This window comes from Fringilla coelebs (genome assembly GCF_963513975.1).
Source record: "Fringilla coelebs genome assembly, chromosome: 14".
Lineage (NCBI taxonomy): Eukaryota > Metazoa > Chordata > Aves > Passeriformes > Fringillidae > Fringilla > Fringilla coelebs.
In genome coordinates, this window is record NC_140040.1 from 12,050,634 (window position 1) to 12,069,712 (window position 19,079).

Consider the following 19,079-nt stretch of genomic DNA (forward strand, 5'->3'; position numbering starts at 1 on the left):
GGACAGTGGTTCCAGGAGCATGCTGCCTGCAGCTGGTGCCACATCCTGCTTTGTTTGTTCTTCCTGAGCACTTTCTGCTCAGTGCAGTGACTCATCCTAAACTGAACTGGTGAAACTCTGTCAGAGGTATGTGCAGGTCAGGTCAGGCATCAGCGCTGCCCCTTATCTGCTGGCCAGCTTTCCTATCAGCCAAACTAATTTGCTAAGATAATTCTGCTTCCTGCCATCTATTACAATAAATCAACCACTGTAGCTTCATTGAATTCTCTGCCAACTGCTGCCCTTGAAAGTCTCAAACTGTGTGGGGGGCTGGGAGGGAAACTGTACACTTCTAAATACAAGAAAGCTTTAGATGAGCAACTCGGAATCCTGGGCAGTGCTGTGTCTCCTCAGCCCCACATTAATGATGTGCCAGAGCCAGCTCAGACTGAGGCAAACCCCAATGCACCCATCATTCATTCCTTTGGAAAGAGGTTTTTGGAATGATGTGATCTCGGGTGGTAAAGCACATGTGGGTAAACACAAACAAGTGACACAGAGAGACAGAGAACATAAGCACATGCTCAGGAAGGAGCCAGAGTAAAATGACAAGGGGTTCACTGTGGTGGCTGTTGAAGAAAGATATAAAGGTGTTCCAATGAAACAATAATTCTCTGAGAATTAATTTTGAAGAGGAAAAGGATATTGAGGATGGGTGTGAATTGAAGAAACATGAAGCATCCCCAAGCATGCATACTACAGGAGAATACTTCAAGGGGGAAACTTTATTCTGCTTTTCCTTATGCAATATCAAACACTGAGAGTAGCAGTGATATTACAATTCACAGCCACATTTAAAATGAGAAGATCCACTAGTTTATACCCTACTTGCATAGTTTTGTTTAGATTAGATATTTAATAATGTCAATTTGTTGGGGGCTTTTTAAAAGGAACCTCTATCCCTCATGAAATTTCAACATTTTCTTTTGAAATATTCAGAAGATCAGCACTGGTTCTGTAGCAGCTGTGCTGGGATAAAACTCAGCCTGTACCAGTTAGGGTGCTGAAGGGAGCCAGCTCCTTCCTCAGCAACATGGCTGGGTTCATTCAGTCAATCACTTGGCAGAAGGATGTTTAAGCATAATTGCATATCCCCTCCCTATCTTTAAATATTCAGAGGAAAAGTCACAGAAGAACTGATAATGTAACAATAATAATGGGGCTGAAGAACAGTATTATAGCGTGAACTCATCCATCCCTTGGTTTCATTTACATGTTTAACAGCTGCTTGTTTCTCCATTATAGAAAGATCATTACCTGACTTGTAAGAAGAGAGGGGGAGTCTGTTCACCTTTGGGCAACTAGCTCTGCATTTATTAATAGTTGTTGCCCATCTCATTATGCATTTAATTGCTGCATTATAATTTATTTATTCATTGATTTATTGTAATAGATGAGTAGAAACAAAATTACCTTTGCAAATTACTTTGATAGGTGGGAAGTTTGCATGGTTAAAAATACCCCAACATGCAGTGTGGAATGTGAGATGTTACTCAGTGAATAAACATCTTCACACATGAGCACTAGCAGAGTCAAACTGGTCTCATTACAAAGAGAAGGTAAATGCAGCCAACTTACAAACTGTATAAAAAAATATATATACTGTATAAAAAAATATATAAGTGTAACTTCTATACAATCATCCTTTCCTTCCCAGATGTCTGTGCTTCAAGGAACAGCTGAAAATTGTTGGACAAAGAGGATGGAAAGCAGAGACTCATCAAAAATTAGAAAGCTACAGGTGTAGGAAGTTTGAAGATAACGTGGTGAAGCCAGGCCTGCCTTGCTGTCAGCTCCCACGGGCTCCATCTGGGGCAGCTCAGCCCCACAGCCCCAGCACAGCACCAGCAACCACATGGGGAGTCAGGCACAGCCAGAGACAGAAAATACACACACGGAATTACTGCCATTTTCAGTTATTTATACATAGAGGCAAGAGTTAGACCCAGGAAAACTCAGTTTGGTTTTGTCAATTCATTAAAATTAATGATTTAATAAAAGTGATTAGTAAATAACAATATACACTATGGAATTTCCGCATACACAAAACGACCAGCTGCAAAACTTGTCAGTTAGGGCCACAAAATGCAGGTTGATTTTTGGTGGGGTCGGTGGGGTTTTTCTCTCCTTAGTACCTGGGGGCTGCGGGACTCGGGCTGACCCGGCTCCTGAGCCGGCAGGGAGAGGAGAAGCCCGGGGGGGAGGCCGGGGCTGGCTGGGGAGGCTGAGCTGCAGCCGCAGCAGCGGCCGGACCTGGCTCTCCGCTCTGGCACTTCACTTCGCGTGGGAGCTTCGGTGTGAAGGATTATTCCTACGTTCGTGTTGTTGATACCATTTTTCATCACCTTTCATCAGAGTGCCGCAATTACCCTACGATTTCCTTGGCATTTTTCATCTGCCAGCAGTACCTGCTTCCCTCACTCACACACGGGCACCGGTCGGATCCAGTTTCCCAGCCTGGCCCGGGGCTCTGGGGCACACTGCCCGCCAGCCCGGGCGGCTCCGGCTCCGGCACAAAGCCGTGGGGACACAGCGGGACAGAGGGGGGGACAGAGGAGGACAGAACGGGACACAGTGGGACAGAGCGGGGACACAGGGGGACAGAGAGGGGGCAGAGGAGGACAGAGCAGGGGACAGACCGGGGACACAGGGGGACAGAGCGGCGACACAGGGGACACAAGGGGACAGTGCAGGGGGACACAGGGGGACAGAGCGGGGACACAGGGGTCACAGGGGGACAGAGCGGGGACACAGGGGACAGAGCGGGGGTCACAGGGGGACAGAGCGGCGACACAGGGGACACAAGGGGACAGTGCAGGGGGACACAGGGGGACAGAGCGGGGACACAGGGGTCACAGGGGGACAGAGCGGGGACACAGGGGACACAGGGGGACAGAGCGGGGACACAGGGGACAGAGCGGGGACAGAGCGGGGGTCACAGGGGGACAGCGGCGACACAGGGGACACAAGGGGACAGTGCAGGGGGACAGAGCGGGGACACAGGGGTCACAGGGGGACAGAGCGGGGACAGAGAGGGGACACAGGGGTCACAGGGGGACAGAGCGGGGCCAGGGCGGGCCGCGGGTGCCGCCGCGCGCGTTCCGGGCGCAGCGGGGCGGGCACTGCCCCCGTGTGGCCGCAGAGCGGCAGCGGCCCGAGCGCCGGCCCCGCCCGGGCAGCATCATCGTCCTGCTCCTGGAAAGCTCCGCTTCAACAACAAACCCACCCTCGGTTTCCGAAAAACAGCTTTTGCACCTAATTTTTTTTACAAGAGTTTAAGGATTTTCCGTAACATTAATATTTTAAAATTACTTAAATTGACATAATTCCTTTCACATGCTCAGGTAGGATTTTATTCACTATACTTATCAGTTTTTATTTATTTATTACTACTAAAATACTCAGGAAAAATAAATAGAAAGGTAAACCTACTCCTACTGAATAGGAGTTAGTGTTTTTCTAGACAGAAAATGCATAGAAAGTGGCAGCTGTGGATTCAGCAGTGAAGCTATAGCATTATTCCTGGAGGAGCTGCTCACTAGCATTAGTAAATTGCTGTACTAAAAATTTAAAAATAAAATCCCCCCAGGCAAACTCCAGGCAGCTATAGCTGCTTTTCGGTGGTTTTCCCTTACAGCATTACATGTTAATTGGTAAGACACAAGTAGTAATCTTAGACTTGATTTTATACAGTACAAGTTTCCTAGAAATGTTGAAGGACTAAAAGAAATGTATAAACATAAAACTGCCTGTAAGTACACAAAAACACCCTGGTTAGTTCACCTTGTCTTCATGCTTTTTCATGACATTCCCACATTTCCAAGTCCCAAAGAAATGAATAGAGCCATAAGAATAATATTTTTAATTAATATTAATACAGAAAGAGCACATAGTACATTCCTTTCCAGCAGCAGCTCATTCAGCCCTACCATTGGGAAAAAAAAATAAATTAAGGCTAGTTGAGGGCAACCTGATCCAATGGTTTGTTTCCCTTATGCCTTCTTGGAGACAGCCTTGTAAGCTTAAGAGACTATTTGTGCACAAAACATGGGATGTTTATTTAGCAAAACATCAAGAACAGATAAAAACATGCTTTGTTACAGTGGTAAAAATACACAGAGCTTTCAAGCTGCTTTTTACACCAGCTCAGTTGGGAAACCACACCAGTCTGGTATGCAGCAGGGTGGTGCCTTGGGATTGGATGGAACTGGCAAGTGTCAGGGATCATGGTGACCACGCTCAGCTACTCAGTGGAGTATAAAGTGCAGAGAAAAATAAGTGCATTGAAATGAACCATTTATGATCAAGAGCAATTCTTGTTACACAGTACTTGCTTAAAATGGGAATCTCACAGGCTGTTCAGTACAACACAGTACTACAATTTTCAAGAGCACAGAATCAGTATCACATATTAGAAAGACCTTTACTGAACATAGATATTTTTGTAATTTTTTCCTCCAATTATGTCCCCCGCCCAATGACAAGCCTTCAGATGTAACTTACAGTGGGTTTGGTTGGGGCTTTCTTGAAGGATTTTGTTTGCTTGAGTAAATCTATAAGGCATCACCTTTAGCTAATACCTCCTCTTTACCCTCTATGTTCAAAATAAGCAAGAATTTAGTGGCACAGTGATTTGTTCCATTTCAAACCCCTAGTTCTATAAATGTTTAGCAGAGCAGGCAAGTTGCATGGGATGAAGGTTTTTTCCCCAGTTACAAAAGTTTGTCCTACGAAACTTTACATTTTTACAGGCTGTCAGGAACCATGTTGTCAATGTATTTTCCTACTCACAGGTTAAGGCCATTGTTAGCAGTACTTATGAGCCAAACCATGAAGAATGATCTAAGGGCTATTAATTTGGGGGGACATTCACCATATTAAAAAAAAAAAAAAGAAAAAAAAGAAGAGAGAAAATAAGCGATTGGGAGGTTTCCAAATGCATTAAACAACAAATGTTGGGTGCTTAGTCACTGGACTCTTTGGGCATTACAGTTAACAACAGTAGATGCTTAGAATGCAAGCTTCAAAATAGCTTATTCAAATCCCCTACAAATATATGCTGAAGGCTAAAAAACACTCAGAAAACCCCACCTTTTTTACCCTTGCATATAAGTTATTTTACAAGCTTCCTTTCACAGTGAAATCACTTTTCTGTTTGTACACTCGTTTCTGAGAAAGGAAATAAAATTGGGGTTATTTCTGTAACATTTCATTTACATTGCTAGATCACCTCCAATGCAGTGCAGTACAGAACACAGCAATACATTTTAGATTAAAAGAAGACTCCTTGATTGCCAAAACTAATTTTTTTTTGCATGCTGTAGAAGATATCTCTGCCCTCTTAAGTGGGCAACAAACTAACCATGTAATCATACAGTGCTTGCAAAACTATTTACCATTTTGCAATAATCTATAGTACAACAGGCAGGCTGCAGAGCACTGCCTGCCTTTCCAAACACAGTATTTGTCACCAAGAAGCGTGCACAGTAAAGAATATTCCCTGTGTCCCACAGGAAGAGTGCACACTTCTTTTCCTTTTCCATTGAAAGGCCAGGAGTTTGGAGGCAAGAAGCCAAGTCCATTTACACCCATGTGTATTAATTCACTTCTGCTAATTGAGTGTATCTCCTGAAAAGCTGGGTACTTTCCAGCTGTATGAAAGAGTGGATATTTTGCTACAAGATTATTCACCTAGGAAACTTTAATACAGCTGCTAATTTCAATTCTCTCCTCTGGCCATAGCAGGTCCAAGGCTGTTCTCCAAGCTCAGGCAGGACGAGGAAATGAGGCTGGGGGTTGGAAAGATGACACCAGTGGAAGACATACGAAATTAATGCACTAGGAAAGTCAAAAATAAATCTAGGGCTAGGGAAGAGAAAGAATCCAGACATTCAGACTGGTCTCCTGGGTGCAGGTTTGTGCTTGGGCCTGTGTTTGCTCCTTGTTCAAACGGGTCACTGCTCGGACCTCCTTCCAGGTTGGGACACAAGGGGCCTGGTTATAGAATCCATCCCTAAAACCTCACTGATTTTTTTCAGGAGAGAAAGAGGTCAAGAGCTCTGTACAAAAACAAAAGAGTTTGGCCAAGGAGCACAGACTGGTTAAATAAGGCAAGGGAACATGAAAGCCAGGGGACTTGCAGGCCAAAGCAAGGGTGACACCTCTAATGACCTTGTTGCTCTTGAGAGTGAAAGGTGAGAGCACGCTTCATGCAAAGGCTAATGGAACAGATCAACCCCCTCAGCAGCCCCTGCTTCTCACAGATTAGTCCTTCAAGCAGTTTACAAACTTACTACCCTCTATGGTAGAGTGTGTCCCAAAGAAAGATTCTAGGTTTTCCAAGAAAAACAAAGCAACCACACTTTCTACAATAAAGGATCAGTCTCCATTGCCTTTAAAACAGTGGCTTTTTCAATGTGGCTTTTCCTCTGTTAAATTTGTTATCTCTTCCCTCCTATAGACTTGATCCCATAAAGGAAGTTTCCATATAAAACAGTTTAAGAGTTGAAAATGTACAGTTCATATAGATGCCATTGGTACAACCAGATGTTACTGTATATATATAGTTGCATGTTTGCCAGTAGTGTAGACAGAAGTAGCTAAAAGGCAACTAAAACAACAGTATGTCATTGCAAACAGGAACCAACAGACTTCAAAGTATAGTACTTTACATAAACACAGGTTTTGCAGCTTTTCAAGTTAGTTTTCATCAGGTACTTGGTATACAGTAAAACTCTGATCTACCTTTATGTATAGCTTCATCTTTCCAAGCAGAGATTTTTAATATTCTTTTTTTAATATTACTAATCCTGAAATGAAGAGTCAGATGTGTAACATTCCCAGGCAGTAGCTTAATGTACTGTAGAAAATTCAGTTTTATTTACCAAGGACTAGAACTCACTTCAGTAACATTCCCTGAGGCAATCCATGATTTTATTGTTTTGTCCTGGAATCATTTGTGTACAGTTGCTGTTCTGTTCCAGACTGCTTTGTTTCTTTAAAAATAGACACTTAGAAAAAGACATCTGTTAATTTTCATTGCTAATTTTATATTTTAGCAATTATGCTTCCCCTTAATACCCTCTTCTTTTCCTCTCTTTCCCCTCCAAAAGTTGCAAGTTAACAACACAGCAAGTCTGTGTGTTCGATTTTTGCAAGACAGGGATTCATATCTTTAAATGAATGTTAATTTTTGGAACTGAAAAGAATGTAGTCAATGAGAGAACATAATATGCAATGAGCAGTCTAAAATTTATCTTACTCAAAGTGAAGTTATTCTCTCTTTGAGAGAGAATCTATGGTGCTAAAAAGATCAAGGGTGAGGAGACAGGGTAGGTATAGAGAAACACATAAGAATGATCATCCCTGTCCACAGAAATGCACTGAGCTAGAATACTGTATCCTTACATTCCCAATGGACTAAGGAGATTTCTCCTGATATAATTCCACCTTTGACATTTTAAAAAAGCCTGTGTATCATCAATGCACTTAAAGCTTTTAAGTTTTAGTAACTTAACTTTGTTTATAAAACAAACACACACAAGCACACTTCCTAGAGTGCAAAATGCTTAAATACTTCAGTGACAGAACTCCATATGTAGTTTTTGGAACAGTAAATCCTCTGGATGTCATAGTCAACTTCTTCCATTGCCAGCAACGGTTGCATTGAACTTCCCAAAACTGCAGCAAACCCAAGAGTGGGTGACTCTGTACTGTCTCCTCAGTTCTGCAGAGATCCTGGTTCATTTGTATAAACTCATTGTTGGACTTTGATACATGCACATGTAAGCATCACAAAGCAGTCTTCGTGCACAGCCTTGGATTTTCCTGGAATCCAGTGAGTGCAATTCTTCTAGAGACATCTTCAGGTATTCACCAACTTCTGGACATGGGGTAACTTGTGGAATGTTAAAGCCATTCTGACCTCCTTTTAAACCATTAGGAAAGAAGGAGAAAGAGATTAGGAGAACATCTACATATATTTGCTTTTCAAAATGTACTTTTATTATGACAGCATCACCAGTTCTTGAAAACACCCTCTAAAAAACTTAAACATGCACACTGGACTGCTGCAGGGTAAACATCTATGAGAAGTGTATTGTTCACGAAATCACTATGAGAATCAGAATATCCTGTAGAGTTCACCAAAAAACCACACCCATATAAACACCCCACAAAACCAAGGGGAACTCTGGATTTTCATTAACACTAAAAATTCTGTGCGACTTTAGGAAAGTGACCTGAATACATACCTCACATGCACTGAATTTGTTAATAACATGACAACTGGTAACAGCTGATGAATTTACAAATTGTGTCTGTACCTGACTTGCAAGACTAAGGCACAGTTTGATCCTGGCCATTTTCATAAAACTGAGCAAATTCAAACAACACAAGTATGGACATCCTGCTGTTCCCAGCAGAGATTTTTAGCTTATGAAGAAAAGCTGAAGGAAAATATTTGCAATACTAAAAACCCCCCTAAGATTAGCAGGAGATATTTCCAGCATCTCATGTGACCTAAATTCCTGAAATAAAGTGGTTCTTTACAAACATCAGTCATACATATTTCAAGCACTGTGAAACAAAGCTTGATTGTCTTCTGGCTGTTGTAAGAAAGTGACTTCACTTCTGTAGCAGTACCATTTTCAACAGGAGGCAAGACTCTTCTCTCCCTGCCAACTCACACTGTAACAGAGTGGTTCAAGAATACTTCATGCAAAAACTGTTACTATGTGTCTGACACTTCATCTATTATTGTTTTTCTTAGGCACCAGAACTACAGAGTCCATATTTAAATGGGATCTGTTTAAAAAGCAGCATCTAAGAAAACAGTTGTTCTACTGACATCTGTATTATTACAGGGTAACAATTTTCCATCAATAACTGTAAAAGGATTCAAAGGAATAGCATAGATATTGTAATGTGTGACTACTTCCTTTATTCTAAAGACATCTATCCCTAAGTCATTTAAGAAAAAGTAATAAAAATATTTGTATGCTAACTGATAATCATGTACATCAACTTAAATATAAATGGAAAGTACATTTCTGGAGTTGATTATTTAAAATTGATTGCCTAATTTGCAAAGCATAGAAAAATGTATAGTGAGCCCTACTAGGAAACTTCTTCAGTTACTTCTGAACCATCTAATTACTAAGGTAACCAACTGAGGTGAAATTCAGAATACACAAATCAGCAGCTGCCATGAAATCAATGTGCTAAGGTAAGGCTAAGCCAAGATCAGCATCCCAGCATCGAGCACATCAAGTTAAACTACACTAATATCCCCACAACTTTAGGGAAATTGTCCCTGAAATCTAAACCACACATACAAAACTGCAAGAGAAAGAGGAGAGGGTGAAGGTAGGTTACCATCCCGATCTGCCATGCTGTCGAAGAAGAGCCAGGCGGAGTCGTCCCTGCCGTACTTGACGAAGGCCACGTAGTGGCTGGTCTCGATGCACAGCACCGCAAACAGCTCCATCTTCTGCGAGGGGATGCAGCCGTGCCGCCAGTCCCAGTCCGGCAGATCCTTCGGAAGGGACAACGGATTGAATTTATGACTCTGTCTCTTGGGATGAAGATGAACCTACAATTGAAGTGATATTTCAGAAAAGAAAAAACATCCCGTAAGATTATTTGTTTCGGTGGCAGACAAAGCTAAAAAGGACATTACTGCTGAACAGAAGATTAATGGTGTTGAGAAGGAACTGCAATAACAGCAGCTGACTAAACGTTTCTTCTATTTTCCCCCACCAGGGTAGTTCAATATTGCCCAGAAAATTCAAACCTAAGGTTAGAAAGGAGGTCAGGTTTAATGCAACAGTTTTCTACTATGCTCAGATTTGAAAACAAGCCGTGATTGACATCTTCATGCAATTGCCAAACAGCAAAACATAGCATTTCTGTCGTGAATTTATCAACTCTAACAAGGTAGCATGAACATAAAATTAGATTTAAAACACATGGTTACTACTTCTCCACCGTGTCAAATCCTGGACTTGGCAGTTGCCATGCTGATAAACACATTGCAGGAGTCTGATCTGTCACCGAAGGAGACACTTTACTTGGTGGGTGGCAGCTACACTGGTGCTGGTGAAGAAGTCTCACTATCTCTTCTGCCTTTCTTTTGATTACCACAGCATTAACCATTTGGGTAAAACCCATGGGAATATCAAAGACAAGCACTGACCTGTGTATTGCACGTTTTGCAGAACTGCTTGATTTTGCCAGCAGAAATATCAGTGTCTTCATAGCACTCCCTGCACTCGTACATAGCGAGCCCTCTGCAGATACGGCACTGCCTGGGAGCTGCAGTGGCAACAAAGGTATTAGTCTCCAGGCTGGGGAGGCTTTGATTTTTAACAAAAGGAATATGAAAATGAAGGACAACTATTACTTTAAATGGAGAATGACACTACATTAAAAAAAAAGTTAAAATGAGATTGCTAATCAAAGAGAAATGTACCAGTCTATTTAACTTCTCTTTGGTGCAGTGTGGATTAAGAGAAAAACATTTACACTGGTAAGGGGCAAAACAAGATGATAAAAATCAAGTGTGTGAACAAGGAAAAACAGGCTTTTAAATCATGTTAGCTCTCTCTCATCATAGTGGTCTTAGCTCCTACAGCTGTCAACACCAGCAAAAAAAAAAAACCCAACCCAAAAAAAACCCCAAACCAAACAAAAAACAACCACCAAAAAAAAACCCCCGCATAAGCTGATGGCCAAGACGGTGAGAGAATTGGCCACGGCAACTCCAGAGATTATTATTCTAAGGAATTTTGGCAGTTTTATTAATTCTAAACTCAAATTTAAAACCAGGTGTCCTTCCTTAGTATAATGCAATGAAAAATTCAGTGAATGACCAATGACAGAAACTTGGGTCACAAAAAGAAGTGATATAATTATGGCTAAAAAATGTACAACCACAATATACCACAGGTGCACATCCTCATCCCAAGCTTCCTTCTAGTCTAATGAACTAATGAACAGTTTTGCTGCTAATAACTCAATTTTAAAAACAGTCCTGAAGTAAGTTCAGCTGTACAGGTATTCAAAACTTAAACAAAAAAGAGAATTTGTATTCTATATATTCTTCTGAATTAGAGCTTCTAATTTACATGAGAGGAAAAAAGCATTCTACCCAGTAAAATTTCATTTCTCTTCAGCCCGAGCATCTCACACTATCTTGGTAAATATCCAACGATAAAAAAACCCAACAAACCACCAGAAGTATCAGGAATACTTTGACTGTTGAAGTCACTCTCAGCAACTCTCTTTTATTATACAATGCAATGTTATATACTTACTGTCTTCAAGTAAGTCTGTTATATTTAATTCCAAGGATGGAAAAATTTTATTGAACATTTTGAAGTCTTTTCCAAACCGGGGCATCTGGATAATCAGGCAAGAGGGTGCCTAGGTAAAATGCCAGAATATAAGGTAATGAAGTTGAGATAAATAATTATCTAACTTTGTAGACATTCTTCTAATGCTATAAATATATTCATATATTTTTTTAAACTCACAGCCCACTAACAAAGGTATCTCACAGTATTAGTCCTTAAAACAACTCAATGGCAGCAGCTAAGAAGTTTTCTTTTAGTAATTCTTTACCTAAATCACTTTGAACAGATCAACCAAAGAATACATCTCATTAAAAGTTAACCTTCAAATGCCTTTGCTGTGTAGGCATTCTGGATCACTGACACAATAATCCCTTTTCCAACATGTCTGCATACTTTTGCACCAAATCCTTCTTTTCTCCCATTGCTGAATGGACAGATATTTAGGTATGATCACTTCTAACAAGGCAACTGCTGTCACCAACCTCTGCAAACTTCAAGTTGCTGTTGATGAATGACCACTCCAGTAACTGCTGAATTGTTGGGACTCCAACTTTCTCATTTTTGTCCATAAAAATTTGATAGAAGTAACAGTCTTGTACTTTCTGACCAGCTGATCTAAAAACAGTTTTAAAGAAAAAAAAACCAAACAAAAAAAAAAAAAAAAACAAAAAAAACCAGATTCTGAAGCTCTACTGTAATGATAACTGTATCTTCTAGAAAAATAACATCTACATTAAAATAGTCAACAAGACACCCTCTCTGCATTGAAATATATTGTGCTTAAAAAAAACCCCAAACAAACAACAAAGCCTGACAAAGCCCAGTCCCCTGCCCCTAGTAACAAAGTGCCAGGCAGGCAAGTATTAAGTTTGAATTGATTATGGAAAAATTTAAAGAAACAAAATCAATGTGAGTTTCAGAGCATGTTTTAAAAACATATGCTTTTGCATGGCAAAACTACCAACTAAGCATCTGCATCAAAAACTCCAAGACAATAAAGCAGCTTTCATTGGAGAGACAATTAGGAGTTTCAGTAATAAAATATCAAATGAAACAACACTAATTATCTTCAGTATGATGGGTTTAATGAAACATTTCCTCTAAATCAGGGCGATATTTACACTGCTTCCTGCAGTGGAAGTCTCACACAGATGGCTAATGCTGCTAGACTTGCTCTATAGTTAGCAGAGAACTCTCCAAAAGGATAATCCAAATTCAAGGCTGTCCAGCTGTAATTGTTAAGACTCCTTCCACACCTAGGCCAACTCTGAGGCAGATTACCACACAAACTGCCAATGCAAGCCATAGGAAATAGTCTGGAGAAACTTCTTTATCCTCACCATAAGGGGGAAAAAAACCTTTCCCTTAAACACACATGTCCCCACCACAAACCAATTATCCTCTTTAAAAAAAAAACCACAAAACCACAACACATTTTGTATAGCTAGGGAGAGGGGGCACAGGATTAAGCTACCAAGGTCAGATGTTCAAAACATAGTGAAGTATCAAATATCAATGTTTTCAGATCATGTTTCTGTTAAATAAACATAACTCTGATATATTTGGGAGGAGATCTTCAGATAAGCAATTCAACCTCCTTGGGAAGTACAAAAGAAAGGATATAAAAGATGATGCTCAGGTTGAAGAAATGGTTTTTGCAACTATAGAGAAAAAACATACAGGACTAACTAGCCTCTAAGAGCAAAAGAAAACCATTAGGTTGGTTGGAGCTGTTTAATCTCAGCATCAGAAGTCCCTGGGAACTTTCATCAAATTTGCTATAAACTGTAACTTCCTCCCATCCCAGCCAGCATTTGAGTCAATGTTGCTTTTTAGAGTATTCAGGTGTTGAGAGGATTCTAAAAGCATGATGCTCAGTGTTACCACTACTAAGAAGAAAGGAGACTTCTACATTGCCCTTGTGGAGTTCAGGTATGTGCACAACAACACACACAGACTCTTCTGCTAAAGCTGAATGGTGGAATGTAAGTTTTGTTCTGTGTATGGCACAGACAACAAAGCCCTGGAAGGCCAAAGAAATAGGATTCACCTTATTTTCAACAGTGGCTCAACTCTTAGAATATGGTGAAATAAAATATTCAAAAATTCTTCTGGATCTGGAGGCAGGAGAGAAAGAAAGTTTTGTCAGCACACAAAATCAGATACATTATTCAAGATTCATTGAAAGTGAAGGTTTTCAAAATTTTCAAATGAAAACAGTAATAGTTAATTTTTACAGCTTTATTACCCCAATAAGATTATGACAAACTAGGATTTTCATGACAAACCTATCTTTATTCTTTTAGTGTTAAATGGCCCCAATAAAAGGTACAGGCTCAATCGGGTAACAAAGCTTTCCAGTAAAGTTAAAAAAGATGCTCTGAATTTCAGAGGAATCATTTAGCACCACACAACTTTTCCAGGAGAAATAAAAGCTTTCAAAAGGAAACAGTGAATCTGCAGAGAGCCAGTGACAGTGACACAAAATCTACACCATAGTCCCAAGTTCAACTAGAGACCAAGTTCTCTAACCAAGAATGTAGCCAACAGCACTTCCCAGAGGGCTGTTCTCCCCCACCATAGTTTGCTGGTCTATTTCTCTCCCTGCCACTAACTGCAGTAAATACTGGTTCCAGCATTCAGAATTTACAAAGAAAATAGTATTCTCTTGAATAAAAGCAAAACAGTTACATAATACAATGCTAATTAATCAATATATGCAGCAGAAGGTCAAAAAGTTGGGAACTAATATTTCTAACATGATTTGAACATTTTATTTCTTAAAATACTACATAACCATTTTAACAATGAAATGTTGCAGTGCAAAAGTTTATTCCTCAGGGATCAAAGTGACAATTTGAAAGAGGACAAACATCCCAGCCTTATCAGTCTTCTCCACTAACTGCTAGAAGGGAGTTCCAGGGGCACAGGAAGGCACTAAAAGAAATCCAGGCAGTGAAAGACTGCAGAAACTGTTCAGCTGGGGTTCCTTACATAGCTGAGGAAGCAGAAGATACCTTTCTAGCAGCCAGTGGTAACTCAGATCTCTGCTTGAGACACTACTGCCACAGAAAAACATCTAGGTGCTTTGTTCTGATTTAATTATGTAGCAAGATTCCTCAGTTCCTTCATATTAGATTCCTGTAAGTCTCAAAGAAAAGCAAACCTCCCCCATTACCTTTTTCCTCTGAAGTGAATCCTGATGCAGCCTCAACTTTTTCAAGTATTTTCCTCAGTTTCATTATTTTTGTAGCACATACATATCCATATCTAAGATAAATGGGTTTAATAAGCTATTAGCTAGTTTTTGATCAAGTCAGAGAAGAAAAGCCAAAACCAATCACTTAAAAACTGAAATACAGGTTCTCAAATCCTTCTTTAACTGCATACAGTATTTCTTCAAAACTACATACTGATTTCTCATATTTAATCTAACTCCTAGTTTTCTTAATGTAGTATTAATTTAATGCAGTGTTCAATGTTCTTTTACAACCTTTAAGAGCATTTTAGTAATCAACTTACCAGGACAACTATTTTTGGATTTGTCAGTTAATTACTTTTGATTTGTTTTCACTCTAATTTGCAGAGCTTAATACATCATTTCAGAATGTCACATAATAACAGCACTGTGGGAGTTGTTAACAAAAAAAAAATGCAATATTTGAGAAAGACACAGAGCTGTACTGCTGACCTAAGAAACTGAGGCTTTGAGCATTCAGTCTTTTCCCCTAAAGTTTTTAAGTATGATCAAAGGACAGTAAGGCATTCAGCCACCTCAGGCACCTGAAATTTCTGCTACTCAGTGTGCATCCTGCTATCCTACCTGTTCACAGACCCTGCAGGAACACAGCAGGCCAAGCACACACTCCCTGACAAGAACAAGGCTTCAGGGACCAACATTTTTATTTATTAAAATAAAAACTTCATCAGAAATTGTTCAATGACAACTCACAGAATAACTGTATTATTCAATTGTCTGAAAAAAATTAAGCTTAAGAACAACAACTTTTCATGGAGACTTTTGTTGCACCTCCTTTGCTCATTGTGCCTGAGAAATTACAAAGTTATATTAAGTTATTTTGATAAAAGCATTTTGGCCATTTGCAGACCACATGTAAAAAGTAATGAAGCTTCTAAAGCTCTGCTAAATCTATCAAATTGTGAAACTCATATAAAATAACACAAATAATTTTCTTGTCAAGCACAATAGCATTAAAAACATGTCAAGATGAATGCTGTGAACAAGCATAACTTGTATCATCAATACTTTTTTATTACTGTACAATACTTGTACAAATTTTACAATAGCTTTGTGCTGATCCATTTGCAAGTAAGAAACTAGTGAAAATATTTCTCACCAAATAATGAATAACTCTTTCCAGTTATCACTGATTAAATTTACTATAAAGAAAAAGTAAAAATACTCCTAAAAATACACTGAGTAGCAGCAGATAGCCAAACTTCTCAGATTTGCAGTAGGAATGCAAACACTATACGATCTCTCTAATTCATATTAGACTAGAGACCAGTTCTTCACTTACATTCTCAGAGGATTCACAATCTCTGTCCTCAGCAGCTCCTGAGTCTCACTATAATACTCTACATCATTAATTTCTTTAGGTCTGAGTAGCACAGTGTCCAAAACAGAGCTAAAAGAAAACAGGCTACAAAGAAAAAAGGAAAGGAAGGTTGTTTTGACCATTCCGATGCCTGAGCAACATAAGACAAACCAAGCAAAGCCACAGAAGAATTAAAGAACTAAACAAACTCGAAAAGAGGCAGTTATGGACAGGGGACACAGCTGCACTAAATAGCAAAGTCCACGCCAACCCAGTGCTCTTTCTGCAGCAAAGTCCAGAACCAATTGCAGGCAGGACTTTGCAAAGAAGCTGTAAGAGGCATTTCCCTCCCTCCATCCCCTGGCCTGTGTTCTCCTGATCCTTCAACCATTTACAGGCCAGGGACTGACTCCCTCTAAGCAAGCAGATCCATAAGGGCCAGTCCAGTGTGGACATGAGCAGCGCTTCACTGCTGGCACTGGGAGAGCACAGGGACTGCAGCACAGGACACTGGGAGCTGCACAGGAGTACACACAGACAGTCACTCAAGCAAAGATCACATGTTCTGCATTTCTAGCAAGGGATGCTGCTATACAAATTATGAACTTACCAGAATAAGGTGGAGTCTAAGTAACAGGAGTTGTAATGACCCTGGATACCTTTCTTCTTTCCAATCATTGTCTCTAAACCTTCTTTTTCCATTTTTGGAGGAGTGTTTTCTTCTACCACTTCACTTAAGTAACCTCCAAAGGCTGAAATTTTTTTTTTCAAAAGACACTTTAAAGCCTCAAATTTTATCCCCCTTGAGATTTTCCTAGTAATATTTTATAGCTAAATTGCTGCCTTAGTGTAAGCATCCCTTCTCTGGACTAGAATAGCATTTTATTCTAGCTGAGACTCACTGTCTTCCAGAGAGTGAACAAGGCCTTACGTTTCACACTAGAGTGCTTCAGAAAGCCTGCAGCACTGAATTAATTTTATCCAGTAGGAATGAAGTTCTCTTATCATTACAAATGCCTTGTTCACAGTATTTTACAAGTATCAGACACTTTTCTTTGCTGTTGTCCCAGACAATACAAAGAAATCTAAAATACTTGAACTTAGGGAAAAAAAGAGGTTTTTCACCACTAACTTCCATCATAAAAATACATGCTTTTCTTTGTTAATATTTAGAGACTAAAACAATTTGATGTTATAGATTACAGAAAAATAACTGCCTTTATTTCTTTTACTGTAATCATACAGTGCTACAGTTACAAATACCATTTTCAGCAAGATTGTTTTACAACTTCTAATGTAAAAAGTGTACAGCATAAAAAATTCCCATAATTTTATGACATTTCTTTAAATATATAAACATTTTCTTGCTTTAAGGCATAAAGGAATAATTCAAGAATCACTGTATTCTGTACAGGCTGATCTGCTATTCATTTATCTCAATTAAGTAATACCTGTACAGATTTCCAAGTGCTCAATAAAAGAACTCATTGCAGGAATGAATGAAACCAAAGCCCTGGCCAGTTCCCAGGAGATAAACAAGAAATAAGCAGAAGCTCAGTACCTAGAGAGTTGCAGCGCTCGATCTGGTTGGAAACAGGCTGGAGTGAGGCAAACCTGGAGTCTGGCCTGCAGCTTTTGAGTTTAACAAAAAGAGCTTTCTTTGGAGCACACGTGAAGTAGCGAGTTCCTTTAAATGTTCCATCCGTGCAGCCTGCGCATTCATCTTCCTGAAAATCCAAGGGAGAAGGATTCAGCATTTTTCCTATTTCTACAATTCTGCAGTGAGACATTTGACAAAGTATCTACCCATAAGTCACCCTTCTGCTACTCTGAAGCATGATACACTGTTTCTGCAATTTAGTATCCAAAGCCTCAACTGAGGTGTTGTTTGACTGGATTTATTGACAACATTAAGACTGGCATGTTTCTTTCTTTCTTCATGCCTAAACTTTCACTACATCCAAAATAAAACAAAAAGTCCACCAGAAGCAGCATGGGGGAGGTAGGAGGAGACTGTGCATGTAACCTGGTCCAGATTCCTTCTGTAGTTAGAAAGAGCACTTTTTACCACTTCATTGAAATCACTGAGCATGGGATAGTGCGAACAATTTCAGCGTGATTTGGCTGCACAAGAAAAATGCCTGCTTCAAAACACACAAAATGTACATCAAGGAGAGAACACAAACTAGGAGTAAACAACAACAAGCTGTTATCTTTGAGAACAGGATTTAAGGTACATTGCCTGCTTACTAACAACAGCTAGGCTTTAATGCAGAAATGCACGAGTGGCACCCAGGCTAATGCATGACACCCTAGGGGGTGCCTGCTCAGAGTGCCTGTGGCAAGCTATGGCTTCAACTTGCCCCTAAACACCCACAAGGACCAGGACTTCTTTGTAACAGCTGGAATTCCAGTCACATTCTCATATACTTTGCTTATATTTCACATAATTTTACACTGTTTTATGTAATATGTTATTGAACATTATCCCAAAATAAAGACCCCCATCTCCCTAACTGTGTAGACATTAATTTAACCAATACCTCATCACAACCATGGCAGCAGCTGCCAGGGAGGGAATGTCAGCACACAACAGCAATTCATGTCTGAGACAACTGTGGGGTTTTTTTTACAAAGGGCCCACAGAAACACATAAAGCACATGGCTGTCAAATCAACAATATCACTACTGTCAATTATCAAAACCAGCCTTACAGCTCTGACAGTCATCACTCTGACTGCCTGCTTGCTGATATGCAAACAACAAACAAAAATTACATTCAACAAAGACTACTACAGCAAGAGAATTTTATATAAATTTCCCCTTAAAGAACCTTTAAATTTCATTTTTCAATTACAATCTCTATAATATAAGCAAAGGACACTCTTCTAAAGCAAGGAATTGATAAGTCCTACAAAATCCGTTGCCCACTGTGATAAAAACACATTTCAGAGTCTACTAACAGGGTAAGGTGTGGGGCAGCCATAAAAGTCAGAGCTTATCAAAGATTTTAGCACTAAGCAAATCACTTGGCAACCTGTTTGGGCAAATCCCCCAGACTGGCTGCTTTTGCAGCATATAAAGGCACCAGCTCTGAGAAACAAAACTAGTAATTAGCATTAATGTG

The 19,079-nt window shown here is 39.9% G+C and overlaps 1 protein-coding gene across 3 annotated transcripts in view; it reads right to left on the reverse strand.

The window, feature by feature from the left end:
• Nucleotides 1–19,079, reverse strand: part of CYLD (CYLD lysine 63 deubiquitinase) — a 46,511-nt gene that overhangs the window by 15,792 nt on the left and 11,640 nt on the right. For all 3 annotated transcript variants that reach the window (XM_084215495.1, XM_084215494.1, XM_084215496.1), the window contains 10 exons: nt 17,514–17,679; nt 16,563–16,704; nt 15,935–16,057; nt 14,572–14,663; nt 13,444–13,510; nt 11,876–12,008; nt 11,355–11,463; nt 10,235–10,353; nt 9,415–9,631; nt 3,736–7,966 (listed from right to left, as the gene is read on the reverse strand). In XM_084215495.1, the coding sequence (XP_084071621.1) occupies nt 7,782–7,966; nt 9,415–9,631; nt 10,235–10,353; nt 11,355–11,463; nt 11,876–12,008; nt 13,444–13,510; nt 14,572–14,663; nt 15,935–16,057; nt 16,563–16,704; nt 17,514–17,679 (1,353 nt within the window). In that variant the 3' untranslated portion in view covers nt 3,736–7,781. The remainder of the gene's footprint in view (nt 1–3,735; nt 7,967–9,414; nt 9,632–10,234; nt 10,354–11,354; nt 11,464–11,875; nt 12,009–13,443; nt 13,511–14,571; nt 14,664–15,934; nt 16,058–16,562; nt 16,705–17,513; nt 17,680–19,079) is intronic.